This window comes from Sabethes cyaneus, chromosome 2 (genome assembly GCF_943734655.1).
Source record: "Sabethes cyaneus chromosome 2, idSabCyanKW18_F2, whole genome shotgun sequence".
In the NCBI taxonomy this organism is placed as follows: domain Eukaryota; kingdom Metazoa; phylum Arthropoda; class Insecta; order Diptera; family Culicidae; genus Sabethes; species Sabethes cyaneus.
This window is the reverse complement of record NC_071354.1, coordinates 2,608,612-2,634,195: the sequence shown is the minus strand read 5'-3', so window position 1 is coordinate 2,634,195 and position 25,584 is coordinate 2,608,612. Positions and strand designations below refer to the sequence as shown.

At 37.8% G+C, this 25,584-nt stretch overlaps 1 protein-coding gene across 1 annotated transcript; it reads left to right on the top strand.

Annotated features, from left to right (window-relative positions):
* Positions 1 to 872: 872 nt before the first annotated feature.
* LOC128736201 (uncharacterized) lies at positions 873 to 10,378 on the top strand. Its single transcript, XM_053830680.1, has 6 exons — positions 873 to 945; positions 1,042 to 1,164; positions 1,344 to 1,428; positions 5,843 to 5,970; positions 9,177 to 9,236; positions 9,309 to 10,378. The coding sequence occupies exons 2-6, from the start codon at positions 1,113 to 1,115 to the stop codon at positions 9,491 to 9,493; spliced, it is 510 nt and encodes a 169-aa protein (XP_053686655.1). The 5' UTR covers positions 873 to 945; positions 1,042 to 1,112; the 3' UTR covers positions 9,494 to 10,378.
* Positions 10,379 to 25,584: the final 15,206 nt, after the last annotated feature.

The following is a 25,584-nucleotide window of genomic DNA, read 5'->3' as shown; positions in this document are numbered from 1 at the left end:
CCCCCTAATTACACTGCCAACCACTGCGAGTCGCACATAAATTTTCACAGTTATCAAATGCCAAAATCGATTATTTTCTTACTATAATATAGATTGAGAATCTAAAACGTACAGATGTGTTCCGAGGAAATGTGAGAGCTAATTGTTCGTTCAATATTATAAGTAATAGCAGATGACTTTTTTTTAAATGCAATCATATTTGCAGGTAGTTTCATATAAGAATATCTTGGTCCGTTAAAAGTCTTATGCAATGTGTTAGCGTAATAGTAATTTAAATATATTTCATGTAATCTCAATAGATATCAAACAACAGATTGTAATAAATATATAATTACATTTGTAACAGGTAAAAAATTTTATTACTCTCATCGTGTCCACGTAGTATTATATTGTAGTGCTATTGTATTTTACTACATTTTATAACTTAATTTTCTTAGATTGCTCAAGTTAAAATGCTTGTTTCATAAACCAGTTTCATGTTTATTGAAATTTAATTTGCATTAAAATACATTTTTACGAGCATAGATGGATTACTGTTTGTGGAAAACATTTTTATGTGCTTAGTTGATTTACTACAGGTATTAAATTTCAAAACTGTTTTATGGTGTGTTTTCTTGGAATAGTTTAGACGAAATTCTTAGATTTGCCGTCGACTTATTGCTGTATAGATATACATATTTTTATTTCAATACTTCGCTTGTTTTTGTCACGCAATGGTAAATACACTACCACTGTCAATACCATATGAATGGCGTCACACATGTGCATGATGGCGACTTGGTGACCGCATGGTTTCTCTCTTGATTTCATCCTACTATGGCATTCATTAGATTCATTCATGATTCACGCGCAAGAGATTCAGACCCATCTGATCGACGGACGACGGCCGGCGCGGTGCGTAGCCGCATGGATGGGTATGGTAGCAGACATCGCGGTTCGGCAATGGTACGGCAGTCGCACTCTTGCACTGATTGATTGAAGTATTCAAGTGAGGGTTCTGTTAATGAATGCCAATTGTTGGCTGCCTTCTGTCTTTTTCAGTGTATCTGAGCTGAAAGTGAAGTCCGTAGTCAGTTGATCGTGCCTGTTATTGTTCGTGGGAGGCGCACAGGATGTATACAGTGTCCAAGGGTCCCAGCAAGTTGGTGGCGAAAACTCGAAGAGGTAATGCCGATTCTACCCTTTTTGAAGGTACCCGGCTCGGTTGGTATCGGCGAAAAATCATCTGACGAATTCCGACAGAATGTTGTGCAATCAATTTTTTTTTTTCAATATGTACAATCTTCCTGCTTGAGGAAATGAGGATATTGATTAAAAACTTTTCTATTTAAATCGATTTTCAGGGATACCGCAGAATTATGAAAAGTTTGAGCTGATGCGTGATTTAGGGAAGAAGAATGGTGACTGTGATATACCCAGTGAATTGAGGTGAGTGCAGAAGTTTACATAACAATTTCCTAACCTGAAACGCGCAGAACGGAATGATGAAATAGCTAAACTGGTGATTCAATAGGAAGATGCAAAGTTATTGCAAATGTTCTCATTAGTGCATCGCACCGCAGTTTACTCGTGATATTAGTGTTATGTAACAGGCACGAAAAATACCGATGAACTGCGGTGAACCGGCAACAAGGACGACGATGAGAGTGCATTTTGGAGTCACCAGTACCAGCTGTCTGGTTGTCTGTGTTACGGAAAGCCGGGGTGTTTCGTAACCGGCTAGGATGGGCTTGGTTGTTTTTTTTTTGTCTAGACTAGACTAGAGCTTTCTCGTTTGTAGGGCATATTTAATATGTAAAGAAAAAGTTTCTGTCCGTTGACCGATAATTGGACACGGAGGTGATAATTGAGTAGCAAATCAGAGTGCACTAACCATCACGTGTAAGGTATTGTACCGGACTGCAACTTTAAGAATTTATTTTTCTATTGCTATATTGGATGCCGAGCATGATCGGGACTGTTGCGCAAGGTAATATTTTGAGCACGTGTTTAGACGGTGTCGGCAGGAAGCACGCTCATGGCTTAGTGTTGTTGAATTCAAGATCACTTTTGTAGTAGACAATGTAAATGATTTTATTTTCAGAATGTTTAGTTTATTTTTACTCTGCTTCTGCGTTTTCACGTTGATTAAAACTATGTTTCGATATTGATTTTTAATGCATTATTCATTTCATAATAATAGGGCCATGACAAATATTTTAAAAAGTTTTTGTCCCTCCAGTGTTAGGCCACTGAAGGGGGGGGGGGGGGGGAACAAAGAGAATTTTTTAATCGAGCAAAAAAAAAATATGGATTTTAGGCATTTTTATTTTAAGATTAAACGTGAAAACCAAATCTATTCTTGCTTTTAATATATACGTTGTTAATTTACATGCAAAAATCTACAAAAAAAAGACAAAACACGAAAGATAATTTGTTTGGCCGATTTTCGGAAATTCCGCTGTTTGAATTTACATTTCTATTTCATGCTAGAAGCGTTAACTCAACTCGTACACTCATTTTTCAAGTTTTTCAGGCTGTAGAGCCCACAGACAATTGATTTTATAAAAAAAATTTAACTCATATCCTACAAATTATTTTTTTGCCCCCCGAGTTTTCAAGTCAATTTCCAAGGCGGGGTGACAAAAACTTTGAAAATGATTTGTAATGGCCTAATTGAGTAGAAAGAAATTAAATTTTCAAGACTTGACAATTTCTGACTTTAACTAAAAATTGTGGGCTTGATGCGTTGCAATCGAATTTTTATTTATACATACAACACAATTGTTCGTTAGTTTGCTGAAAAATCCTGTGCTGCATTAGTTCAAACCAATTAGTTTTTATTTATTAAAAAAGATGTGTATGTTTAGGAGTACCTTCTTCCTAGGAATCACTTGGAAATCACTAGATCAATTTCCCAACCCGGAAATTTACTCAACAACAATTACCCGTCAAATGCGTAGTGGAAAACGTTTACCGGCTACGTGAAACCTAAATGTAGCAAAGAACGATTTGACGTGGTGTACTAAATGTGGAACTTCCGTCAGAATGTGGTAGACATTGGTAGAATTAGCAAATTCATTTTTTTTTCAGAAAGTATACAGGGAAAGTGTTACTATTTCACAATTTTCCATGAATCTCGCAGGTTCTACCGGCAACACAAAGAATCTCGCAACGGCTTAAATGCCGCGTGGCCAAATGTACAGACACAAGGAATTAGATATGTTCTTTTCATTGGAGATGAAGACCGTATTATGAACGAAACGTTTCTAAGGGTAGGATAGTTTGTATATTTAAAGTTACATAAAGGTAAATGCAGTAATGTTCCGATTTTGACAGCTCCCGATTTTGTCTACCCCCGATTTTATCAGCTTTTTATCCCGATTTTGTCAGCCTATAAATTTTGTTTAACTTTTGTGCTTTTAAACATGATTTATAATACTTTTCAGCCTGCTCGAAACTATTCTGATTCTCTGGGGAGAGTTTTTGAATAAAATGATGCCTTCTTGCGAGTAATTCGGGGTCAACATTAGGGTATTTTTATAGTAAAAGTTCTATAGTTTTTAAACAAGCAAAGATAGAGGTATATTATTTTCAGCAATGTTGTGTATTTTTACTATTTCTACAACTTAAAATAGGAAATAGGAGAAAAAAATAGGATTTTTCTATCTTTACTGAAGGTTACTGTCTTCTGCAAAATTTCTTGTGATAATATGCTGTAAAACTTTGCAGAACACATCAATGTGTTATATTAAAACTGAAGAAAATTATTTTTTTATTGCGCTTTCAGGGGGATTAATCAAAATTTGAATTGTGCTGGACGATAGAACTTTTAATTTTAAGAAACTTTTACAAAGGTTTCATAAACCTGAAACCAAGTTTTCAAAGCAAATGCGCACCAAACAAGGTTCTGTACCAGTGTGCTGTGCCCCGCTTATTGAGCTTTCGGTTGACCAATTGAGGGTTAAAATTTAATTTTTAGTAGAAGTCTTCGATGTTGCAAGGTCTTAAGTCTTGAATTTTGAAAAAAAAACCCAAAATACAACATGGGGCTGACAAAATCGGAACATTACTGTATACTGTTCAATCAAAAATGGTGAATTTTCCACACTTTTTGAACAGAAAGACATTATTCGGTATAATCAAGCTGTTTAACTAGTAGTGACTAAAACCTACTCACTGGTAGGCCTTAAGAGAAACGTTAAAAATCTTACGAATAGAGGTTATTATTATAATAGAGGATTGCAACGTCTTTAGTCGGAAATTTGTAATAATTTTGTTTAACATAATTACTAACGTTTCAACACCTGTAAGTCTATGTAATTCTGCCGTACTAGATCAAGGAGGACATTTCAAACTTTTTTTTTATAAAAGTCTACTGCTAGTATACAGGCAATTGCAGGGCCAGTGTTAAGACGATCCTAATTCTATTCTAATATTCTCTCCTGGTCGAAATTGTCGAACAAACGACGACTGGCTTGTCAAACCAATGTCATACTTGGAGGCCGATAGGATAGAATATTTAGAGTTGTTTTTTATTTTCCTTTAGTTTTTTGGCATCGAAGGCCTCCAATATCAATCTCAACTAAATAACTTCCTAAAGGTTTTCTTCGAGAAAACTAAATGGTTAATGTGAAAAATGAGAAATTGAATGAACTGATAAATCTTACTATTAAAATATTAACTAAGCGAAGGCGCGACCCGAACTCACAGCTCCCAATTTCCGGTTGAGTATGTTCCGTAGTTATATATAATTCCGTAGTTTAACATCAAGTTTTGTTACGCTCTTCGAATTCTATCACTCCCCATACATTTAGTTAATTTTTACCTATTCATAATCATATTCTTTCAATTTCAAGCAAGCTTATTCAATCGCTTGGGTGTAAAAATTTCTATTGGAATTATCTTGTATTGCGAAAATTTTACTTCAATAGTCCGACCCACTCACACTTCCGTATGCCGAAATCAATGGCCCTTTATCAGGGATCACGAAAGCAAATTTGATAAGAGCTTTCCACGTTAAGTTTATCGACTGCACCAGAATAATCTCGTTCCGTCGAATTTGAATGCTGGCGTTTGTATTTCATATCCTGTCGCAAGGTGTATCACCGAAATGCCCTCATCACTTGAATATTTGCTTCCCAATTTGCTGGCTGGAAACGACAAAACGAAACTCGATAGATAAGAACAAAGATAATACGCTGCGTTGTCCAGTTTGAAGTCATGTGTTAGCATATGGGTTATCTCTGGTGACAAGCTGATGTTTGCTTGAGGCCCTTGAGTATTCTCTACGTGAGGCGTAATTTGATCTTTCTTTGACAGAATCTTCGCATCCGTTTTTCTTGCATGCGTGCATTGCTAGGGTAAGAAACCTATTTTTACCGATACGCCTCCATCAGCCATTTTAGTGTTTGAAAATGTTCGGATCATTTCTACAAAATAGCACTTGGTGCTTGTCGATGAATTATTATGCTTTGTTTGTCGGAAAACGAGAGGCATTCGCGATCACGTGTGTAGTTTAGTGAGATAAGGAACAATTTATGTAACGTGCCCTCAATGATCGCGGCTTAGATGAATGTTCTAGGATGGGCAAATCAGTACTTATTTTTGTTGGTAGGGAGGGATGAAGGATTTTGTTAGACCTCAACGAGTACCGGCTTGGTCGAAACAGCACGTTTTTCCTCTGTTTGCGGGTGTGATTGACAGGTTTATTTAAAAAACTTTCTTCTTTCGGTGACTAAGCAAACATCGATTGGCGCTACTGTGCTGTGTTTGGAAACCGTTTAGTTAGTGTTTTATTTGAACACAACGTTCTTGGCTAGATTATGGTTTGATTTACACTATTTTCTACTTTCTTTCGCAGTGTTCCTCGACCGGTATTTCAGACTACGAAGAAATCGTCTACACACTATCTGCGAGCACAGCAACAGCAAAGCACAGCGGAGCATCTGAGTCCTCAGCACGAGGAGCTGATAAAATATATCAATGATTGTAAGTAGGAAACAAATCTACGAACCCTTTTGACCGGTCAGTTTTGTTTTGCTGTTGATGTCTGTTCATCGTAAAAGTATTTTGTGCAATATACAGCATATAAAATGTTTTAAATAAACATATTTCGCCGCAGTTGTTGTTCCAATTGTTAATGCGGCTGCGGATCGTTTAAAGATTACTCTTGGTATGGCCTTTGCTATTGCGTAGATTATATACACAATGTGAAAATGTGCTTTGTGTTATAACTAATTTAAAGACATATTTCTGTAAAAAATGTTCGTTTGGTATTTTTTTTTAATTTGGCGGATAGTTGGAAAGAAAAAGATGAATCTTTTCCTTGTGCTATTTATTTGAACATGAAAATATTTCATCTTTTTTCATCTTAGATTTTAGAAAGATGCTCATCATAGAAATTTTAGTCATAATGATAGGTTAATAATACTTATCGCAGACCGTCGAAAATAGCGCTTTTGGCGTCAGGCGTGGCGTCAGAGCAGTTGCGCATGAAATGCGTAAGTTCGTCATAGCAGATGTGTTACGTCGCGCGTCACGGTTGACGAATATTTTTGCATAGCGTCTTGTACTGATCTTATGCCATACGGCGCTTAGGTATTACTAATTAGGGCACTTTTCAAAGTAATCGTACAAAATGGCTCAAGTGGCCCTGATTCATAGTTTATGAACTAAAACTTTTTGGACTCCCAGGGAAATTCTTTACTCTTGGAACAAGTAACGTAACAAAACAAAAATTATACGGAAATTTAAGCAAATTTTCTCGGTAATCAAAGCTTTTCGTAAAGTTTTCCACGGCGAATGAAAACCCAAAAAATACTGTTATATCTCATGTACCGTGAACGTACCATATTCTGCGCAGTTAAGACATTTTTATGATTCTTCCGCTATTCTAAGTATTCTAGATTTAACTTACAACGTGGATAGCAGCAACGTGTAGTGCTATGGTGTGTAATATCAGGTAAAAAATATGGGAATTATAAGTCGACCAACAATTGAGTATATTTTTCGTATTGTAAACTTATCCACGGTGCCTAATTCTGCGCACTTTCTTGCCCATGTTCTTAATTCTGCGCATGTTTGCTCCTAATTCTGCGCACCCAAAAAGTGAAAATAAAAAATCCGGCATTAGCCATTACCATAATTAAATCCATGATCCGGCCTTCCGGTTTCATGAATTGGCGCTCGTAGGTTCGGACCCCGAGACACAGCACAGGATTCTAATCAATGCAAGTTAAAGATTCTACTTGAATTATCATGCCTCTATTCCTCAGCCATTTGGGTGAGTTTGCGTATTCTTTCGCGATTTCTTCGTAGGATACATTACTGCACAGAATTTGGAACATGAATAAAAAATCTGTGCCTAAATCTGCGCATTATTGCATCGCATTTTTCTAAGGAAAGCGATGCATGTAATCTCTTTTTTTTGTCTAAAATATGACTAAAACTAATTATTCTTTGTAATTATGCTGGGTAATTTGATCATCGCAAAGAATTTCGATCATAAATTTGTTAATTTTCTAGAAGGACAATCTTAGCGTTGGTGCTAACGACGATGTTTTCTGCCATATAAAATACTTTCAGTTTCACGTTAAATTATTTCGCTCTCAAATATTATGACACGTTTGTGAATAATGGTGTAATATTCAACAGACAATTATAAAAAATAACGCAATGATCGTAGTTATGCACAATGTTAAAAAATACTTATATAAAGAAAAATGCGCAGAATTAGGAGCGGTCACGGTAATTTTTTAAAAATAGTTTGGTTTTGTTCACTGACGTTTAATATTTTAATGGTGATAATTTTACGTTGTTGTTACAGAAAAACTAACAATTATTGACGGCACATGATCGGTCGCTAAACCTTCGGCCGCAACTCAGGAACGAAAAATAATTCTATTGTAAAACTATATTCGGTGAAACAAAAACAAAATATTCTTGAAAATTTTCATGGGGTGAAATATAATTTTTCCGACTATTTTTTTGAAGCTTTCCTCAACTGTGAAAATTTTGGTGATTTTTTTTATTTCTGATAATATTTGCCAATGATGATCCTGATTATTCCTGAGATAAGAATCTATGAAGTAAGTAAAGGTTAGCAAGATCAAGTTGTTCGTCCCTAATAAACTAAATAAATTAATGTTTACCCGAGAGAATATCTAGAACTGGTTCTTTTTTGCGTACTGTGTGTAGCGTCGTCTTGTTGAAATCACACAAAATCCAATGGTGTTATCGTTCGTTATTATTGGCCTATAGTTGACTGTAATGACAGCAATATGGCGGTCATCTTCATCTTGCTTTGGTCTGCATTGGCTGCTCATGACATCATACACATATAATTTTATTGAGATTTCCATTCAACCAAAAATGAGCTTCGTTGCTGGGCGCAATTTTTCTGTAAAAAACGGACCCTTCTCTAGTTGATCTAAGCCCCACTCACCAAAAGGTTGACGCTGAGATATGTTATTCTGATTCAGTTCATAGCTGTATATAAAATACGCTTTAGGTCAAAATGCTTGTGAAATTGGTTCACTGGTGGTTTGAAAAGTTCGCTTATGACGACCATAACATCGAATTTTTTATGTTCATTTGCTCCTATCTGACAGATAAAATTCATCCAGTTCCAACCCGGATTGAATAAACAAATTCGCTATAAGTTTACCAAACCCATTTTTCATGGAGCACAAATTTTGATAATAAAAGCTGGGCATTTTTACTCTGACATATATCACGAATAAACAAAAATTTGAAAAACAAACTCAAAAACACACTTTAGCACTTTAGCAGAATTTTTCATTCAAATTGTTTCGACAGCTCGTTCAATCAACCAGGATTATATTTCAAGTTGTTTATGTATTTCGAAATATTGGCAGCGTAGAACTTACAAACTTTCCAGATTTCGACCAATCGTTTCATTCTTCACAATATCACTTGAAACGCAGTATAGATGATCGAATGAAAGACAATCGTGAGATTTCGTTAGCATCGGTCGACTGACCTTTTAGCTTTCGGCGTCTTTCTTACGTCATATGACTCAATCACAGCGTTTAATGCCTTAGTCTTGTTTACCGTGGGAGAACAGCAAAGGAAGAAAGACACATTCTATTTTTATTTCCGTACTTTTCCACTGTAATATGCAAAATGTTGTTTCATCTTTTGGGTTTGTTTAACATTATTTTTTTGCCTTCTAGCGTGGAATATGGCGGTAGCACCAAATCCCTACGACGTGCCGGGATCGCCGGATAGCACAAGTGAGTGTCCATACCACCACAGTATTATCCATACGGCTATGGAATAATTTTGACCCTTTTTTTCGCTTGTAGGCTCCAACATCTCCCTCTCATCGTCCTGCAGTACCAGTTCGGCGTCGTCCACCTGTTCGAACTGCAGCACAACCACCCTGTACTACAATGATCCCCCCAGCCCGGTGCTGGTGGATTTCAAACCATTCGATCTGGAGTCGTGGTGGGGGAGGAGAATATTCAACAATATTACCAAAAACCTGTGAAAGTCTGAATCGCTAGTGGTCGTCGCGTCGGCCGCAAAACAAAGAAACTTATAAATCACATACATATTTTAAATTTTACTACTGCAACTCACACAAAAGCTATCGCGATACTAATCAGCCGAATCGATAAAGCGTAAACAAATAATCTGTGAAGCTGCTATGGAAGTCTAAATTGTATAAAGTGTAGTAATTTGTTAATGGCAACCGATTTACAAGCAGAAAAATAAGTGCATTATCAGTTCGGCAGCACAACAAGCTAATAAAGACTATAATAGAAATGAGAAGAAAAGTTGAAAAGGGCGTAAATGTGTGTTTCTGTGATGAGATTTAGAGCATTTAGGAGTTTAATGTTTTTGTTCTACGAATGAATGCGAATGACTACGTTCACTTTAAAATTGCAATATAAAAAAAAGAGAATGTTCTAGCCGTTAAGTTGAAATTAATTTCTAATTGGTTCAGAGTTCTGTGATTAATGGAATTGTACAAAATTTAGACACGAAATCGAAAGCACAGTAGAATAAATCCAGCTGGATCATTGTATGGACTACGATTCGAGTATTCGTTTTGATTTTGTAGTGAGTGTCAGCTCGTCGTATTCGCTCGATTTAGCATCGTTACGTGTCAAGTGTTTTTCGAAATGATACGTACAATTGGTCTGAGTCGAGAGTTTTGCGCGGCGCTTTATTTGCGAATCTGGACCGAAGCACGTTGGAAGCTGAAAAGAGTGTTTCTTTAGTGTACTGGCAGAAGTTGCGCACCAGGAAGATCGTATCGTGAAAAAGTAATTATACTGAGATAGTTTTACCTATTAGATATGTTATGGAACTGAGATAAGATACTAAAATGTGGTAGTATGAAGAGGGAGATGTTTGATAAAAAAAACAATGCTGAAAATTAGATACTTTGTGAATGTTGTGCGAAAGAAAACCCTTTCATTGCAAATTTTTAGGAAAAACTTCATTACTTTTAAATTGCGTCCTCACTATTCCTTCATTTTAGAATTGTCATACGTATTTATTTCATAATTCTTACTATAATTACTTAGCGCTAGATAATCTTATTTAAAAATAAAAAATCACTTGTGTGTAATAGAAAGCAAAAGCCGTCACTCGACCTCAAACCGTATCGCGGATTGCTTCGGAATGTCTTGTAGTACTACTGCCATCCGTTCTATTTCGCTCACAATTCCTTCCAGGATAGAGTGTGCTTCCGTTTCGGAAGGTATCACAGACCGATCGACTAGTATGCCCAAGTGGACCCTATCGGCAAACGTAACGGCCGCTATGCCGACGGCAATACTGCCTGTATTCGGTAGGAGTAGCGTTGGACCGACCAGTTCGTAGCCCTGGAAAGCCACCTTCTCTACTTCTGGCAGCATCGAAAAGACCAAATTGGTGTGGAAATTGGATACCAGTAGTCGCAGCAGGGGACTCGGTAGTAGATCCGTTAAAAATGAAATAAACTGTGATATAACCTGAAATTAGGCTTGAGTTAGTACTAGGAAGTGTTAATGGAATTAATTACACTACAGCATGCGAGGAATTTGTTCGTGTTGTTACAGAATCTTTAGCAATCAACGAAATCTTTTGTCGTAGCTTGGCAAGCCTGTCGGGATCATCTAGCTGTATGCCTTGGCTGAGCTTAATCATTTGCCGGCGTGTTGTGTATCGATTCTTGATCTTCAGTGATTTTGCTAAAATTGGTTTCAAAGGTCAAATTTGATGTTTAAGTTCAAGCGCTTGAATACTGTACCTTCGCTTCCGGCACGTCCTGGCACGATAACCGATACGCCTCCATCCGGATACGGCTCTCCTTTCGACTCGAAGTACTTATGCAAACTACTGGACAGTGCAACTAGGTAAATATCTGAAAAGCGCGCACCCGAAACTATCTGTTTTGTACTTTTTATGGTCTCAATTATCGTCTTAGCATCGCCGGACACCTCTGGCTCGTGCAACCAACTGACGACTTTGTAGTCGGTGATTTTTCCTCCACTAAAACAATTTTTCTCTGATTTGTGGAACAACGTGCGCAGAAGAAAAGCCGGCCCATTGAAAAGTATTTTTACAAGTTGCAATAAGTTAGATGCTGACTTTTTTCTACCAAATGGTGTCTCCGGATAACCCGAGGCAAGGCGAGCAGACATTGCTGCGTGATTTCCTGTTATGGTGTCCAGAATTAATCGTAATATAACCATTCCATCGCCGACTGAGTGGTGATAGCGCAGAAGAATCTGTCGAAAATAAAAGCAAGTTAAATATTTGTTTTTTTTGAGCACGTGTTGCTAGTATGCAAAAACATCATTTTCAGGTCAAGGAAAATTATCCTAGTGAAAGATGGGATCAACCCAAACTCACAACGTGCTAGTATTTTGCAGTATAACAAAACTACTTAAACGTGCCCATCGCGGTTGTTGTGTGTACTCAAAATAAGATAGTACATCACGGATAACGGACAACTGTATTGTGGTAGGCGTTTTAGTCATTACGGTTGATCGTCATATAAAACGTGCCTCGCACGTATTTCGACTCAAATAACCGATCCGTATGATACGCGCGCTTATCACTCGCTATGATAGATCTGATCATAGATTGAGTAGGAAGTAAATGGCTTGTCGTTAGTTGTGTTTGAATTCAATTGTATTCAGCAGGTGTTGGGTGGGAGCAGCGGACTTATTTACCATAGGTGGAACAGGAATCGCCAATGCTTACGAGCATTGTGAGGTTTGATTAATGCGCAATTCATAACAGACAGCGGCCGTGTGGTTCAGAATTTCAATAGCTTGATTTAGTCGATATTTCGGAAGCCGGAAAAATTATCAAATGCGTTATTTGATGATAGTTTGAAATTATCTGGATTTGGTCGGATCGAACGTAACTGTCACTGAAAAATGTATGCTAGATATTGAATTTATTCAACTGCGATGTTTTATCACGAGCTTTTATGAAATAAGAATGCTGAAATAATTGTGGCGGAATGTTTGTTCGTAAATTAAATCAAAATACGAATGCAAATGCTGAAAATTTGTTTATTGTGCCGAATAGGACATGTTGAAAATTGATCTGTGTTGAAAGAAAAAAACTGAGCAGTGAAAGGTTGTTCTAGGAAACATTCAACTTTAAATTCCACTTGTAACCTGTGGTAGCATACTTAACTAACATTGTCAAAGAATTCATAGTTGGCCTCGAGGTATGATACTGGTCTAAGAGGCCAAGTGTCGCTTTCGCATTTTTTAATCTCGACTTGGAGCGACTCTAAATGTCAATAGGATCGTAGCACTAGCCCCGTTATTGACCAGTATTCTAATAGCTGGCTGCAAAGTCATTTAGAAACAGAAGGTAAAGATTTGAAATCGGATGTACCACCTAGGCTTTGCTTTGCTTTGCTTTTTTTGTCAAAAAGTTACGAAAAAATACTCTAGTAAGATTCAATTGAGAGCATTGCTGCTTTCATTGATTATGATGCTTCGCTGGAAGGAGCGAGTAATGATTGCATTCAGGTAACAGCATAATAAAACAGCGTGCAAAGATCAATGCTCTATTGTGGCCTTGTTCGATAATTCAAACTTTTTTCACACCAGTGAAATGAGCACACTTTCATTCTGTTCCCCAGAAAAGATCCCCTCTGCTTCAATTTGTAATCAGACCTGAGATCCCACTCAGCAGTATGAAAAAAATGTCGATTGTCGTCAGCACTAATCCGTGACACCCATTGAATATCATATGATTAAAACTAACCTTCACTCTTGCCGAGCCGTTTGGCACACGCCAAAAGTTGCATCAACAATTTTCATCTTTCAATTCGTTGGCACACTAAACGTATCTCAACCTCAATGTTAATGAATGGATGAAGACTTAATTCGAGGATGGACTAATCGGCTTCTATCGCGCATGAAACCATTCAATACATAATTCTGCCATATGCTACCGACAAAACAATGTTGTGAAAAGCAGCATCGGCGGCGGTCTGTTCATCAAAGCACGTGTGCGTACTTTTCGATCTATCTATATCTATCTATTTTTAAAATTGGCCTTTCGTTGGCTTGTCACGATTCCATAATAACTCGTGCCAAAAGGTCAGTTTTTTCGCTAGATGTGATAATTTTAGTTTGCACAACGTTTCACGACCAACGACGCCAAGCCTCCCAAATATCGGGTCCAACATATTAAGACTTTTTGCAATACGTTTATATGGCATGCCTATTGTTCAATATTTATTTGCATCTTGTAATGCTTGCTAAATGGCAAACTTCGGAAAAAATCGTCGATTACTAGCAACGCGACACACTTAAGATTGCTTAAGCTCGCGTTCGCGCGTGGCAAGGCTTACGAGTCTAGTTGCTGTGATAAACCATTGATGCTAACTGTTTGGCTGCAGAAATCGGTGCTTATTATCGGAAAGCGGTGAGAGGCGTCAAACATAATGGCTTTTATGAAATTTGAAGTTTAGAGATAGTCAAGTACTCAGTCTACTGCAGCGTGGATTAGAGAAACATAAGAGAGGAGGGTTGACTCATTAAACCGATTTTTTTTCTATTTGCAAGGCAAGTAGATAAGTATTCTACTAAACGTTTGCTAAAATTTCGTCGAAACATTTTAAGCTCTTTGGGACTTTGAATCTGCAACTCTGCATATTTATGCATATTAATTTAGTTTTTATAAGGTACGCAGACATTAACTTCAGTACGGCTTTTTTTATCTTGAGCCGATTTCATAAGTTGGAATGATTAGGTATCATTCGACCTCGAAAACATTTCACACGTGTTAAAGTATTACGTTTTATGGTCGGCTGGAGAGACCGACGATTAGCTTACCCAGTTGCATCGGTTGGATAAACCTAAAGCAGTAACTTCGAAAGTGCGACTTTGTTGAGAAATCACCGGAATGGTCCGAGATTGATTGGGTGTGTGTTCGACCGAATCGATCAGAAATATATTATCTAATAGACCATGCAGGCAGTTGCAGGCTGCAAACACCGAAGTGATAAACTCCGAAAGCGTGCGCTGATTTCGCCGTTACTTGCGGGAAGTTTTATTATGACATTGAATTAGTCAGAGAAATGAAAAAAAAAAAATCATTTGCAAATTCATTTGTTTTCTACCGGAAATAACATAATTATTTGCATATCGAAAAATGCAAATTCAACGATCTAGTCGCAATATAACTGTTTGGTATATTCACACAAAACATACCGTGAAAGGGTCATTAGACCCCTTGCTTTATTTACTCAATTTCACAGCGTTTTAGCACTATTCCGCCTAACTATATTTATTAGAAATTTTATTTAAAATATAATGCAAAGCTTGTTGCTCTACTATCTTTTTTTTCATTGAGAAAAATATTAACGCTAATCTATCGACAACCGCGACAATTTCGGTCTGTTAGCAAAAAATATTCATGAAGTTCAGTCGGTATGTTTAGTGTTACTAGTGATGGGAAAAATTGCTTTGAGAAATTACTACGAAACACTATTTCATGTCACTAATTTTGGTAAAATGGGTTCGCTGTAAGACCGGTCAAGAGAGCAGGATCGTTGTTACTTGTTCTCCAACCAGGATCGAAAAACGTTTCTCGATGGAGCACGACCACGAGTGAATTAAAATTCAATTCCCTCTGGTGAAGCTAGTAACCTGCTCGTTCGTGAAGGCTCTTCCGAGAGAAGATTATGGTCGGCTAGGAGCCCGAGTACCAGTTACTGGCTACAGAAGTACTTCAGAACGATACAGCAGTGTGGTATAGATCGGCGGGTTCCTGTATATCTACAACCGTCCCAGGAATCTCGACCAGAAGGAGTAAGCAGAAATTGTAACCACGTGTCACCAGTGTGGCAGAGGAGATGCTGGTGGCCGATGAGTTACGCCATCGTCGAGTCACGCGTGCTCGTCGAGACGGACGGACGTTTTGGAGGGGAAGGTTCGAGGAGGTCTGGTTGAGCCTGCCCCCCGCTCTTCGATGCCAGAACCGTTGAGTCCCTCACAAGCGCCGTGGATAGAGCGACCGTCAGGACTCTAAAAGCTCGGTCTACATCATCGTGTCCTCAAAGATACGTAACGTCACACTCTCTCCGGGATGCCTGCCAACGTCGGAGCTCACAGCCGATCATTTTGGACATTGTGCGGTTGTTGCAAGATGAAGAGTTTCTCATCAGAAAACACGAACTCCTGACCAGCGTGCCGCGTTTCAATCAGTTTTGCTCTGTCCAGCCTCTTCTTCGTTGTAGCCTCCGTTACCCCGTGAACCTTGCGTTTCTTGTACGGATTGCATCCCAGGTCTTTCGCCATGATGGTGTGGGCAGTCCCGAACGACACATCCAGGTCAACAGCGGTCTTCCGGATCGAGCGGTTCATTTTTCGACGAACCCGCTCCCCATCACCTTGATGGCTGTGGCGTCCTTACTGAACGCGGCCGCCCGGATCTAGCACGGTCCTTAGCCGGGCCCGTCTCCCGGTGCCGACGGGTGGTGTTATAGATGAAATTCCGCTTCACCCCGCGGGATTTCAACCGCCGAAATATGTCGCCGGGTCGCTCACCTCTAGGAAACAACTTTACTACGACGTTGCGGCACTCCTTCATCGCGCGTGGTAAACAAATAACAAATGACATCAAGTCGACACCTTGCCTGTCGGTTGGCCTATATATAAGGCTAAAGCTGACACCAATACCAATACACAGAATGCACATGATGCGTACTTACACAACGATGAAAAGTTGTATTCGAACTTATTGAACACCCTGTACTTCTACATGTTACTGCCTACAGGGCCCCAAAAGTTCCTGTCGGCCGCAACGTTTAATTAATGCACGATTAATGCATTCAAATATGATTTGCACTGTATAATTTTTGTTTGCTGAGCCCTAAATCTTTTTTGCGTGTGTATTTCGTGTTATGTTCGCTTGGTAGTCCGACGTAAATTTCTGGGAGGGAGGCTCCCAAGCAACAATGTAAGTTTTATTATACTCTTATGACGGTTTTTATGATCAATTCTTAAATTCTTAAATGCCATCATAAGAGTGTAATAAAACCCAAATTGTTACTTGGGCTTCGTAGCCGCAAGGTTACCGAGTCTGCTGTGACAAGCGAGTGGTCGTGGGTTCGAATCTTAGTAGAATCAAGCCATTCGATGTCAAGTGACACTAGCATGGGTTTATTCTCAGGCCCCTCATTTACCCTTCCTTCATGCTTCCTTCATGCCCTTCTTTCATTCTATATTTACCCACTGAAGCCTCTTGACAGTGCAAAAGTCCTTCCTATATAGTTAAGTGTACTGGTCAGAGGAACGAATGATTCTTCGCCAGGGACGGTACTGGCAGCGAGGAATAAGTGGGTAAAATAGATCAAGCTTGGAAGGGTAAACCCCAACACACACAAGCACGCACAAAATTAAATAAGCATATTGCTCATTCAATAGCGATTATAGCGATGCTGTGCAGGTCATACAGCAAATACCCGGGCGATATCACAATAAATCAATTATACTGGTCGCAGTGATGAGTCCACACAGGAAAAAAAAGTTTCTGGGAAGTGAGTCTCCTTCAGTACATTGGTGGATAGCCGACCCTGTAACTTAGTCTGTGCTGAAACCGAGAGTTCGACTGAGCTAGTCGTTAGCTTTCAACAGTACTGAAAATCTTCACACCACATCACAGGTTAAGCATTACTGAATTAGCCGGATTGTATAACCCAAGACCGAAACAAAAGCTACAGGTTTGGGCTGAAGGGTCGCGTAGTTCAATGAACAGAATAAAAAACTGAGTCTCTTATTTTCCCAGAAACCCTTAACGAAAACCTACAAATTACAAATTAGTAAATTAGGAAAAATATTATCTGGAAAAAGTTTTTCGCTGAGGTGGAAAACTTCAAAGAAAAGTTGGAAAAACTTTTTCTGGATAATCTTTTCTTTAGATTGCTAAGAAAAGGTGCTTATTCAAAATATACTTCGCTGAATTTATCTCCATACATAGAACGTTGAAGGCTTGTTGATATCGGTTCATTAGCAACCAGGAGAAAACTGCTTCATCGAACGTTTATTTTTGGACTAACTAACGGGTATATTGACTACCTTTTCTTAGTCTAATATCCATACATGTTCCAAGCAAAATTACACAACAAAATTACACATTGCTATAGCATCGTTCCCACCGCATAAAATAATGGCTAAAGCGAACCGTGGACTATTTGTTGCCATACATTTAATAAAATGTGAGACGTGTTCGATTTTAATATCAGGTACATTTACCTACAACCATAGAATTAAGGCATTAAACTAGCGAACAATCTGTGCTATAAAAGATGTTGAAGGGTAATAGAGAAAATAAAATAAAGAATTCAGGGCTTCCATCAAATAACTTGTTTGGATATATCATAAACTGCACTTTGATCTGAAAATGCCTGAATTTTTATAGAAAATATTAGCTTCAGAAGGAAGAAAATTGGAAAACTAAATCTAAATAATAGTATGGGAATTTCATCGTGGTTGGGCCAGCTTTCGGTATTGGGCCGCCTACAATAATACGAGTAAGGAGATTCAAAGATGCATTCAAGCTGGAAGTCGAGTCTACTTTTCTTTCCGCCAGACACTTCGATCAAGGAGCATACGCCGCCATACAAAGCTGACGATGTACAAATTAGACCGTTCGTTCTCTACGGACTTGAGACAGTAACTTTGCTTACGAAAGGCATACGCACACTTGCCGTATTTGAACGAAAGGTGTTGTGGACTTGTTTTGGCGTAGTACAAACGATTAGCGGAGAGTAGCGTAGACGTATGAACCAAGCAGGTATTACTTGAAGAGATTCCCATCATACACCTGGCAAAAGTTGGGAGACTACGGTGGCTCGATCACGTAGTTGCGCTCGAGGGACGATGCTGGCCTGATAAGCCAGTCATCGTATGTTCCAATCTAGACTGGGAGAGGCTGTTAGAGTCTATAGGATCGTAGCAGTGGCTCCGCAATCGTTCTGTACTCTGTCGTATAAAAACAGAAAGTCAAGTTTCGATAACGGAATGTAGCACACAGGCTTTGCTTGGTTTAAGCGCATGACCGACTACAGTGGAGAGGAATTTTTAATACAGCAAGAGTCACTCCGGTTTTCCGTTGGTAGATGATAAAAAATGAAGCACAGCACATTTAGTACATTTACAATGCTGTTTTTATAGCTGCATTTTTTTAAATCATTATTCGAAAACATGTTCATCACACCTAGATAATTCTTTTTGTATAGTTTAGTAACCGAATTCAGAACATGTGATTTGTGTTCTGAACAGGTGATCTTATGTACAATTTTCCCAACAATAGCGTAGTGCCCACCCCTTTCCTGCTTACCATAGGAAAGTGTCCCCTTTTGCTCATTTTCCCCTATTTTGAACATTTTTTTACGCTTATTGGACTATTAAAGCAAGGCTTTGATAAAACAAAACTTCAACAGATACTAATTTTGTATAAAGAAGTTATCACAAAATCGAAGTAAAAGCTCAGTCTACCGCTGGTTAAGGAAATAAACATTCAAGTAAATTAGCTAATAAATAAATTGATGCACAACTTTTGGTCGCTAGGAACTAAACATAGAATAATTTGCCAATTAGTCAATTCACGCTTAATTCTTACTACTAACGTATAAAAATTATTTACTTTGATCAGTTGTAGATCATTTTCCGTAATATTATAACACGAAGAAGAAAATCTGACTAAGGTATACGACCGTTGGCCATTGGGATAACAATTGCTTGAAAATTGTGCAACATCTAAATTACTAGTTTTTATTACTTCAAACAAAAAATATCATCGTGAATGCTGAATAGTTCAATAGGCTCTGCAAAATGAAATGCGATAGGAGCAGATCAATAACCAGTCTTCACCGACTGGTGATTGATTTGCTCCTATCACATTTCGTTTTGGGTAAATCAATGTGGTTACACGTTGACGTAACAAACATTCAGCCTAAACTGAAAACGTGATTACTAATCAGGACTTTTAATCGCGGTTTTGGTTACTTGAGCAGTAAACTAGCTTTGTTAAATTAGAAAGCAGGTTACTAACCGATAAAGGGAGTTTATTCCACGCGCTTTTGCTAATCTATCACACCATTATTGTAAAATTTACTTAAAAAACAGCATATCGCGAGTGGCGGGAAAGAGATGTCAATTTTGTATATTTTATGTTTGCTATGAATTATATTGCTTTTGCAAAGATGGTCCGAAAGAATGGTACGTGTGATCTGATATAGATTTTATGCTGTGCTATGCTTGTCATTAGCGTAGAAAGTGTTTCTGGCCTCATTCCATCGAAGAGTTTAAATCATCCAATTGAGCATCACAATGTGCAATTCTTTACCCGTCTATTGAACGATGCAACGATTATATTGGTCGTAATCGTTTACTTGATTATTGTGTAGCGTGCTTGAATCGGAGGTCTATGGCGGTTTCGATCAACTACCCAGTGATTATAGTTGAGAGAATTTCGATAGAGGCTGGAAAGCAGTCATTGCCAAAAGCGAAGTCGTTTTCGCATAAATAGCGGGCGATTTTAATTATAGAATTGGGTACAACAGAAAGCCCAAAAAGTGCAACAAATGTTTATTTCTGAAGAGCAGAATATTAAAATCCTATAAGTGATGATGAGTGATGAAGTAATGAAAAGAATATAGTTTTGCCCCATGCACCAACAGTTTTTTTCTTCCCCTATATAATTTGCGGTGACTAAAATAAAAACGCTAAATTTTCATTTTTATAGCTGCACCAGTTCGGACAGTGCTTTGAACGAAGGACAGAAACAAAAAAACATATTGGAAAAAATGTGTTTGCATAAGTATGTCAAATCTGTAAAGGCATCAAAGGCAGGCAGTAACGTCTATTGTACTTGGCTAGAAGACTATGGCAATTTTCCTTCAAATGACTTCACAATTAACTATGACTTAATAGGTATGATTTTCATACTAAAATTTAGTATGCAGTTTGGAAATCAATCGGTGACAGTATCTTCTTCTTACGAAACACTTCAAATGGTATAGTATTATAAAAAGTAAAATCAATTAATGTGGGCACCGCAATTCGCAGATTTTATTGCTTATAGATGGTTGAAATGAGTAATCTAAAGAAATGCAAATCCCAAAATGTGGATACCTCAATATAAGTTATGTAAAGCCGATATCTCGATTCGGAACGATTGTAGGCATCATTCGACCTAAGAAAAAAGAAACATCCCACATAGGTTAAGAGTATTATGTTTGACCGGTGATTCGCTTAGCTTGTCTGGTTGCATCAAACGGATGAGCCCACGGCAGCCTCGTGTAAAGTGCAACTTTGAATTCCGGAAAGGTGAGAGAAGGCTTGATTAGGTGTTGGTTCGGTCAAAAAACCTTTAATATCTTTAAAGCTATATTGTCTAATAGACCCTGCACGCAGTTGCATGCTTCAAAATCAAAATGTTAAATCCCTCGAGCTTATACACGATCTCATCTTTTCTTACGAAAGCGGTAACCTTGGGTAACTTTGGTTCACACGAGATTTTGAAAAATGGGTTTTAGTAGTTCATTGAATCTAGAAGTTATCAGGAATATGAAATCGGTTATGACGGACTTACTATAGCAAATTAAATTGGCAAACAATACCAGAAGCCTTATTCTCGAGCGTTACTAAAACAGCATAGAAGCGTAGAGCGATGGAATAATAATTTAACAGAAACGTGCTTCGCATGTGAAAATATTCAACATAATTTTTTTTATATATTTTAAATGTGTGAAATACTGTAAAATATTTTTATTTATTTCATAGTAAAGTACATTAAGTGGAAAAATCTGGTTTATCCATTAATAAACTAATATGTAAGTTTTGATGATTTTTTGTCCTGACATTAACAGTTAATCATGTCTTTTAAAGAACGAATTTTATGAAAGTTCTGATATATAAATCTATTTATTGCAATGGTATACCAATCAGGAGGTCAAAGAACTGGCTCTCTGGAAATGGTGTATTGGTTTTTAACAGAATTCCTTACAAAATAGTGAATTAAAATGAAATGTTTGGTGCGTGTGTCAAAATCTGTGTTAATATCTGTTGTGAAGCGGACATAGTCGTCAATTTTTTTATGTCCTCTTAAGGGTTGGCAGGCTTAAAAAAGTCGATTTTTTTTAAATTTTCTGGAGAAACCCTTTCAACCGATCAAAGTGAAAATTTGTAAATTTGTATTACCATAATCTTAAATTGTATTTTAACATATTTTATTTGAAAAAATATTTATTCAAATATGAGTTGCAATAGTTAGTTACCTAACTTCTAAAATAAGGCGTCTTGCGAAGAACACGATATATATTGACTCAATCATCGAAAATAAAAAAAAACAAAAGAAATCGGTAATACAATATATTATCTTGTAATTGATCGACGGAATTAGCGAAATTTTGACAAAATGGCGACTTCTCAAACTCAATAAAATTATTTTTGCTATTAACTTTGTTCCTAAATTGACCATAACATAAAAAATATTAATCGGTGAGGATAAACCTTCATTTTTCTAGAATATATTCTTAGAAAATTTGTGCTGCAATTTTAAGTCATTTTCGATTCAATCAGTTTTATCGCCATTTTTAATCATAAAGCTCGGTGTTTTTCAAATACCATACGTTAAATACATATTCAGAGCAATAAGCATTTACATTTACACAATATTGTTTAAACCTGGTCACCTAACATTGTTAAGGCAAAAAATTCTTCGTGCATAAATACTTACAGGGTATCGTACTGTATCCGGTTTAACTCCTTTGGTGGGTTGCGCTCCGATCAGTAGTTCCCAGCAAGTGGTGTGGTTGTTTGGTAAAATCACATTACACAGCCTTCCTATCGTTTCGCGAAGCCGATCCGCGTCGATAAAGTCACCCTTTGTTTCGATCGGTTCCATGAACCGCACAAAATCGTTAACCGAGAGCTTACAATCATCGGTCCAGTAAGAATATCCTAGCGTTTCGTTGCGAGTAAAGAAAAGTCGCGGATGGGGACGCGTCTTTCCCATCAGCTTGTCTGCTATCGTCTCGCGAACGCTGCGTAGAAACTCGCCGGGTATTTTGCCGTGTTCGATGTTGGAAGGAGCCTCGATGAAAAGGAACACATTGATCATTGATCGGGAGCTGTTCGTTTCCACGTTCCAAATTGCATCCATTCCTTCGAGGAATCCTTTGAATCGGGATCCAACAAAGAGCTTGATTGAGCTTTTTATCACGGCACGGTAGAGAAGTAGTGTTACGAAAAATATTAGTAGTATAGGGAAAATTGGAACAAATAGCAGAAAAGCGAACGTGTTGAACAGTAGCTGCCACATTTTTAATGTTTTGTTGGTTTTGTAAACCACAATGGCTATAAATTATTATCCGTTTTAGTTCTATGCGGCACTTTTTTGAATAAATTTCTAATTATGGAATGTCTAAAGAGCGTTCGACTGTTTCGTGCTCGCCGCGGTGCGAGCAAAAGATTTCGAACTTGCCGCGCCAAATGTTCACCGTGAACTAACTACAAACTGCGTTTAGGTAGCGGACGCGACCTGTGTATCGCCACTCGGCAGGCAAAGTACGCGCGCAGACTGTTGATATGTCCGTTGGGATAAGGAACCCGACTTTTGGGGTGGTGGTATTTTCCTGTTAATTTGAAAGATTCATGCAAAGTTTTTTTTCTTTTCTAGTAATCACATAAAATATTATGATGCAACTTACTAGTTTGAAAAGAGTTGATCGAGGATAAAGTTGTAAGAGAGCTTAAATGGAGGTGTGATGCACTTGTTAGTTTCAATGAAGTTTCTTTTTGATCGCGGTAGCAATCATTTCTATTTATAGTTGGCTACTTCCGAGGATTAACCTACAAATCTTTTGGTGTCAACACGTGCCACAAAAAACGCAAAACGCGCTCCTTAAAAAACCTGGGTTATCCCATTTTCTGGGATATCCCGGAATCTGCAGAATATGTTAAAGAACCTGACAAACCTGATAGGCAAAGAAAACGCTTGAACTTGATGCCAATTCAAGCGTCAAGTGCACGTGGGGGTTCGAGCTGACTTGTTAAGGCGATTTCTTCAGTGAATTTAAATTCTAACGAGAGCTTTTTCAATGCTGCCGGATGGTGTACATCGTTTAGCCGTTTGGAAGAGGCATGTTCGGTTGGTGAAGTGATGACTTGGAAAAACTACTAACCGCAGGCATAGCGTCGGTGCGCGAATCAAATAGAATTGTGAAAACGTTTGTTTTTATTATGTCCATTAGTTCAGTGTACTAACCTATTGATAACATTTAGTACCTACACGAAAAGTTATGAATTGGTATTGGATTGGAAGAGGTAAGGTAAGGCAGCGAAACGGTCTTTCGTTTTCACATACTGAAACATTCTTGTCTCTACAATAATATATAGAATTTGGCTTCCATAACTGTGGGTAATTCCGCGCACTTATGGCATGGAGAGTGTTATGATCTGTGTAAAAAATCAAGTGCCCAAAGAGAATAACCATATCTTCAGTATGGGATAAGATTTTTAGTCATTTATGTCGGAAATATATGTAAATTTGTGAAAAGTGAGCAACCAGAAAAGAGTGCAGATAATGTCACATGGAAACAACTAGAACAAATTTACATAGATAGTCTCTAGGCCTTCTGGACGCTACACGAAGCTACATTGAATTAAACTAGGTAAAATCCATTAGCTTTACTTTGATTAATCAGCTATAGGGTAACGACACCAGAAATCGCCAATTTTTTAGACAGCAAACAAGAAAACCGAGATTCTTTCCCATATAGTTCCATATCGATGAGAATTGTTTAGCCTACATTAAACAGAAACATTTTTGCTGCGTTTTAAGCATAAAACTTAAGCCCAAATATTTGAAAAAGTAGTTGTAAATGTAAAATTTATGATACATGGTGAGGCTCCAGTTTTCGCCATTGCTGTGTTCTAGTTTACGCCACCCCCAGAAGCATCATTTGTATCTTGTTCTAGTCTGAAAATTGATTTATATTTATGTAAATGGGTTATATTTTATTGTCTCAAAAATTGAAAAGGATCGGTAAGTTAGGTAATTTTCAACAGCGTTTCTTCCGTGATGCAATTTGATGTAGGAAATCCTTCAGCAAGACAGATTCCACTGTTCGGTATTCGCTTCTGATCCTGAAAGTATGCTATTTGATGCATTGCATTCCGGAAGGTTCCGTCCGAGATCTCGAAGATATTCTTTGTTCTCCCATTTCTCGGAAAAGAATTAAATGGAAGATGCGAAAAATGATTATTTGAATGACCCGGAAAATTTCGAAAAACAAACCAAAAATATATTGTGTTCTATGACAGGTGGGGCTCGAACCCACAACTCTCGTTAGCCGGTCAAGTATGAGAGCATTGTACCACCGCACAGTGGGGCCGAATCATAACAACGCGATTATTAGCTATTGTGTAAAAACGCATAATTTAACGTAGTAAAGAGTGATGTTTATTATTAAAATATATCGCTTCTTTCTATACTATTAAAGTGACCATTACCACCATTTGCTACCATGGCTACCATTTTTCTCAAAAGCTCATCATCATATTTTTCACTTGGTATCAGAATTATTAAAATTATTAAAAGTTATGAATTTTTTAAGAAAAGGTATTTTGGCAAGGGTGATGATTTTTGGAACCACCCAAACTCAGAAGGGGGAACCCTAAGCGCTAAATAAAAAATTTAGGTAATATATTTTCAAAAAACGAACGAACATGCAAAATTTGAGCAAAATCGGAGCATTTTTTGTCATGTAACCGCTAAGTGGGTACACCTGTACCCGGTTGATCAGATTGCGTTGATTTTTTGGTTAATCAATCGAGGGTTAACCAGAAACGCATGGGTATAAAATGGGGAAGGCAACTAGGAAGAAGCACCTAACATAGCTCTAGCCATCAAAAGCCCCTACCTAGTGCCTCCACGTGACCATACCTGGAAATGTGTATAAATGAGTAGTCAAGTTAAGAGGTGCGAGGTAGTGTTGAAAACCACGGTTCCTGATCTTACAACTGTAGTTTTATGCAACCATTTAACCACACGACTTTATTTTCAAGTGTTATAATATTTAAACTAATATTTTTGATCGCT

Coding starts and splice junctions, on each gene's coding strand:
- LOC128736201 (XM_053830680.1), top strand. CDS start 1,113: ATGTATACAGTGTCCAAGGGTCCCAGCAAGTTGGTGGCGAAAACTCGA. Junction 5,971..9,176: donor GATAAAATATATCAATGATT/GTAAGTAGGAAA, acceptor TTTGCCTTCTAG/CGTGGAATATGGCGGTAGCA. Junction 9,237..9,308: donor GGGATCGCCGGATAGCACAA/GTGAGTGTCCAT, acceptor TTTCGCTTGTAG/GCTCCAACATCTCCCTCTCA.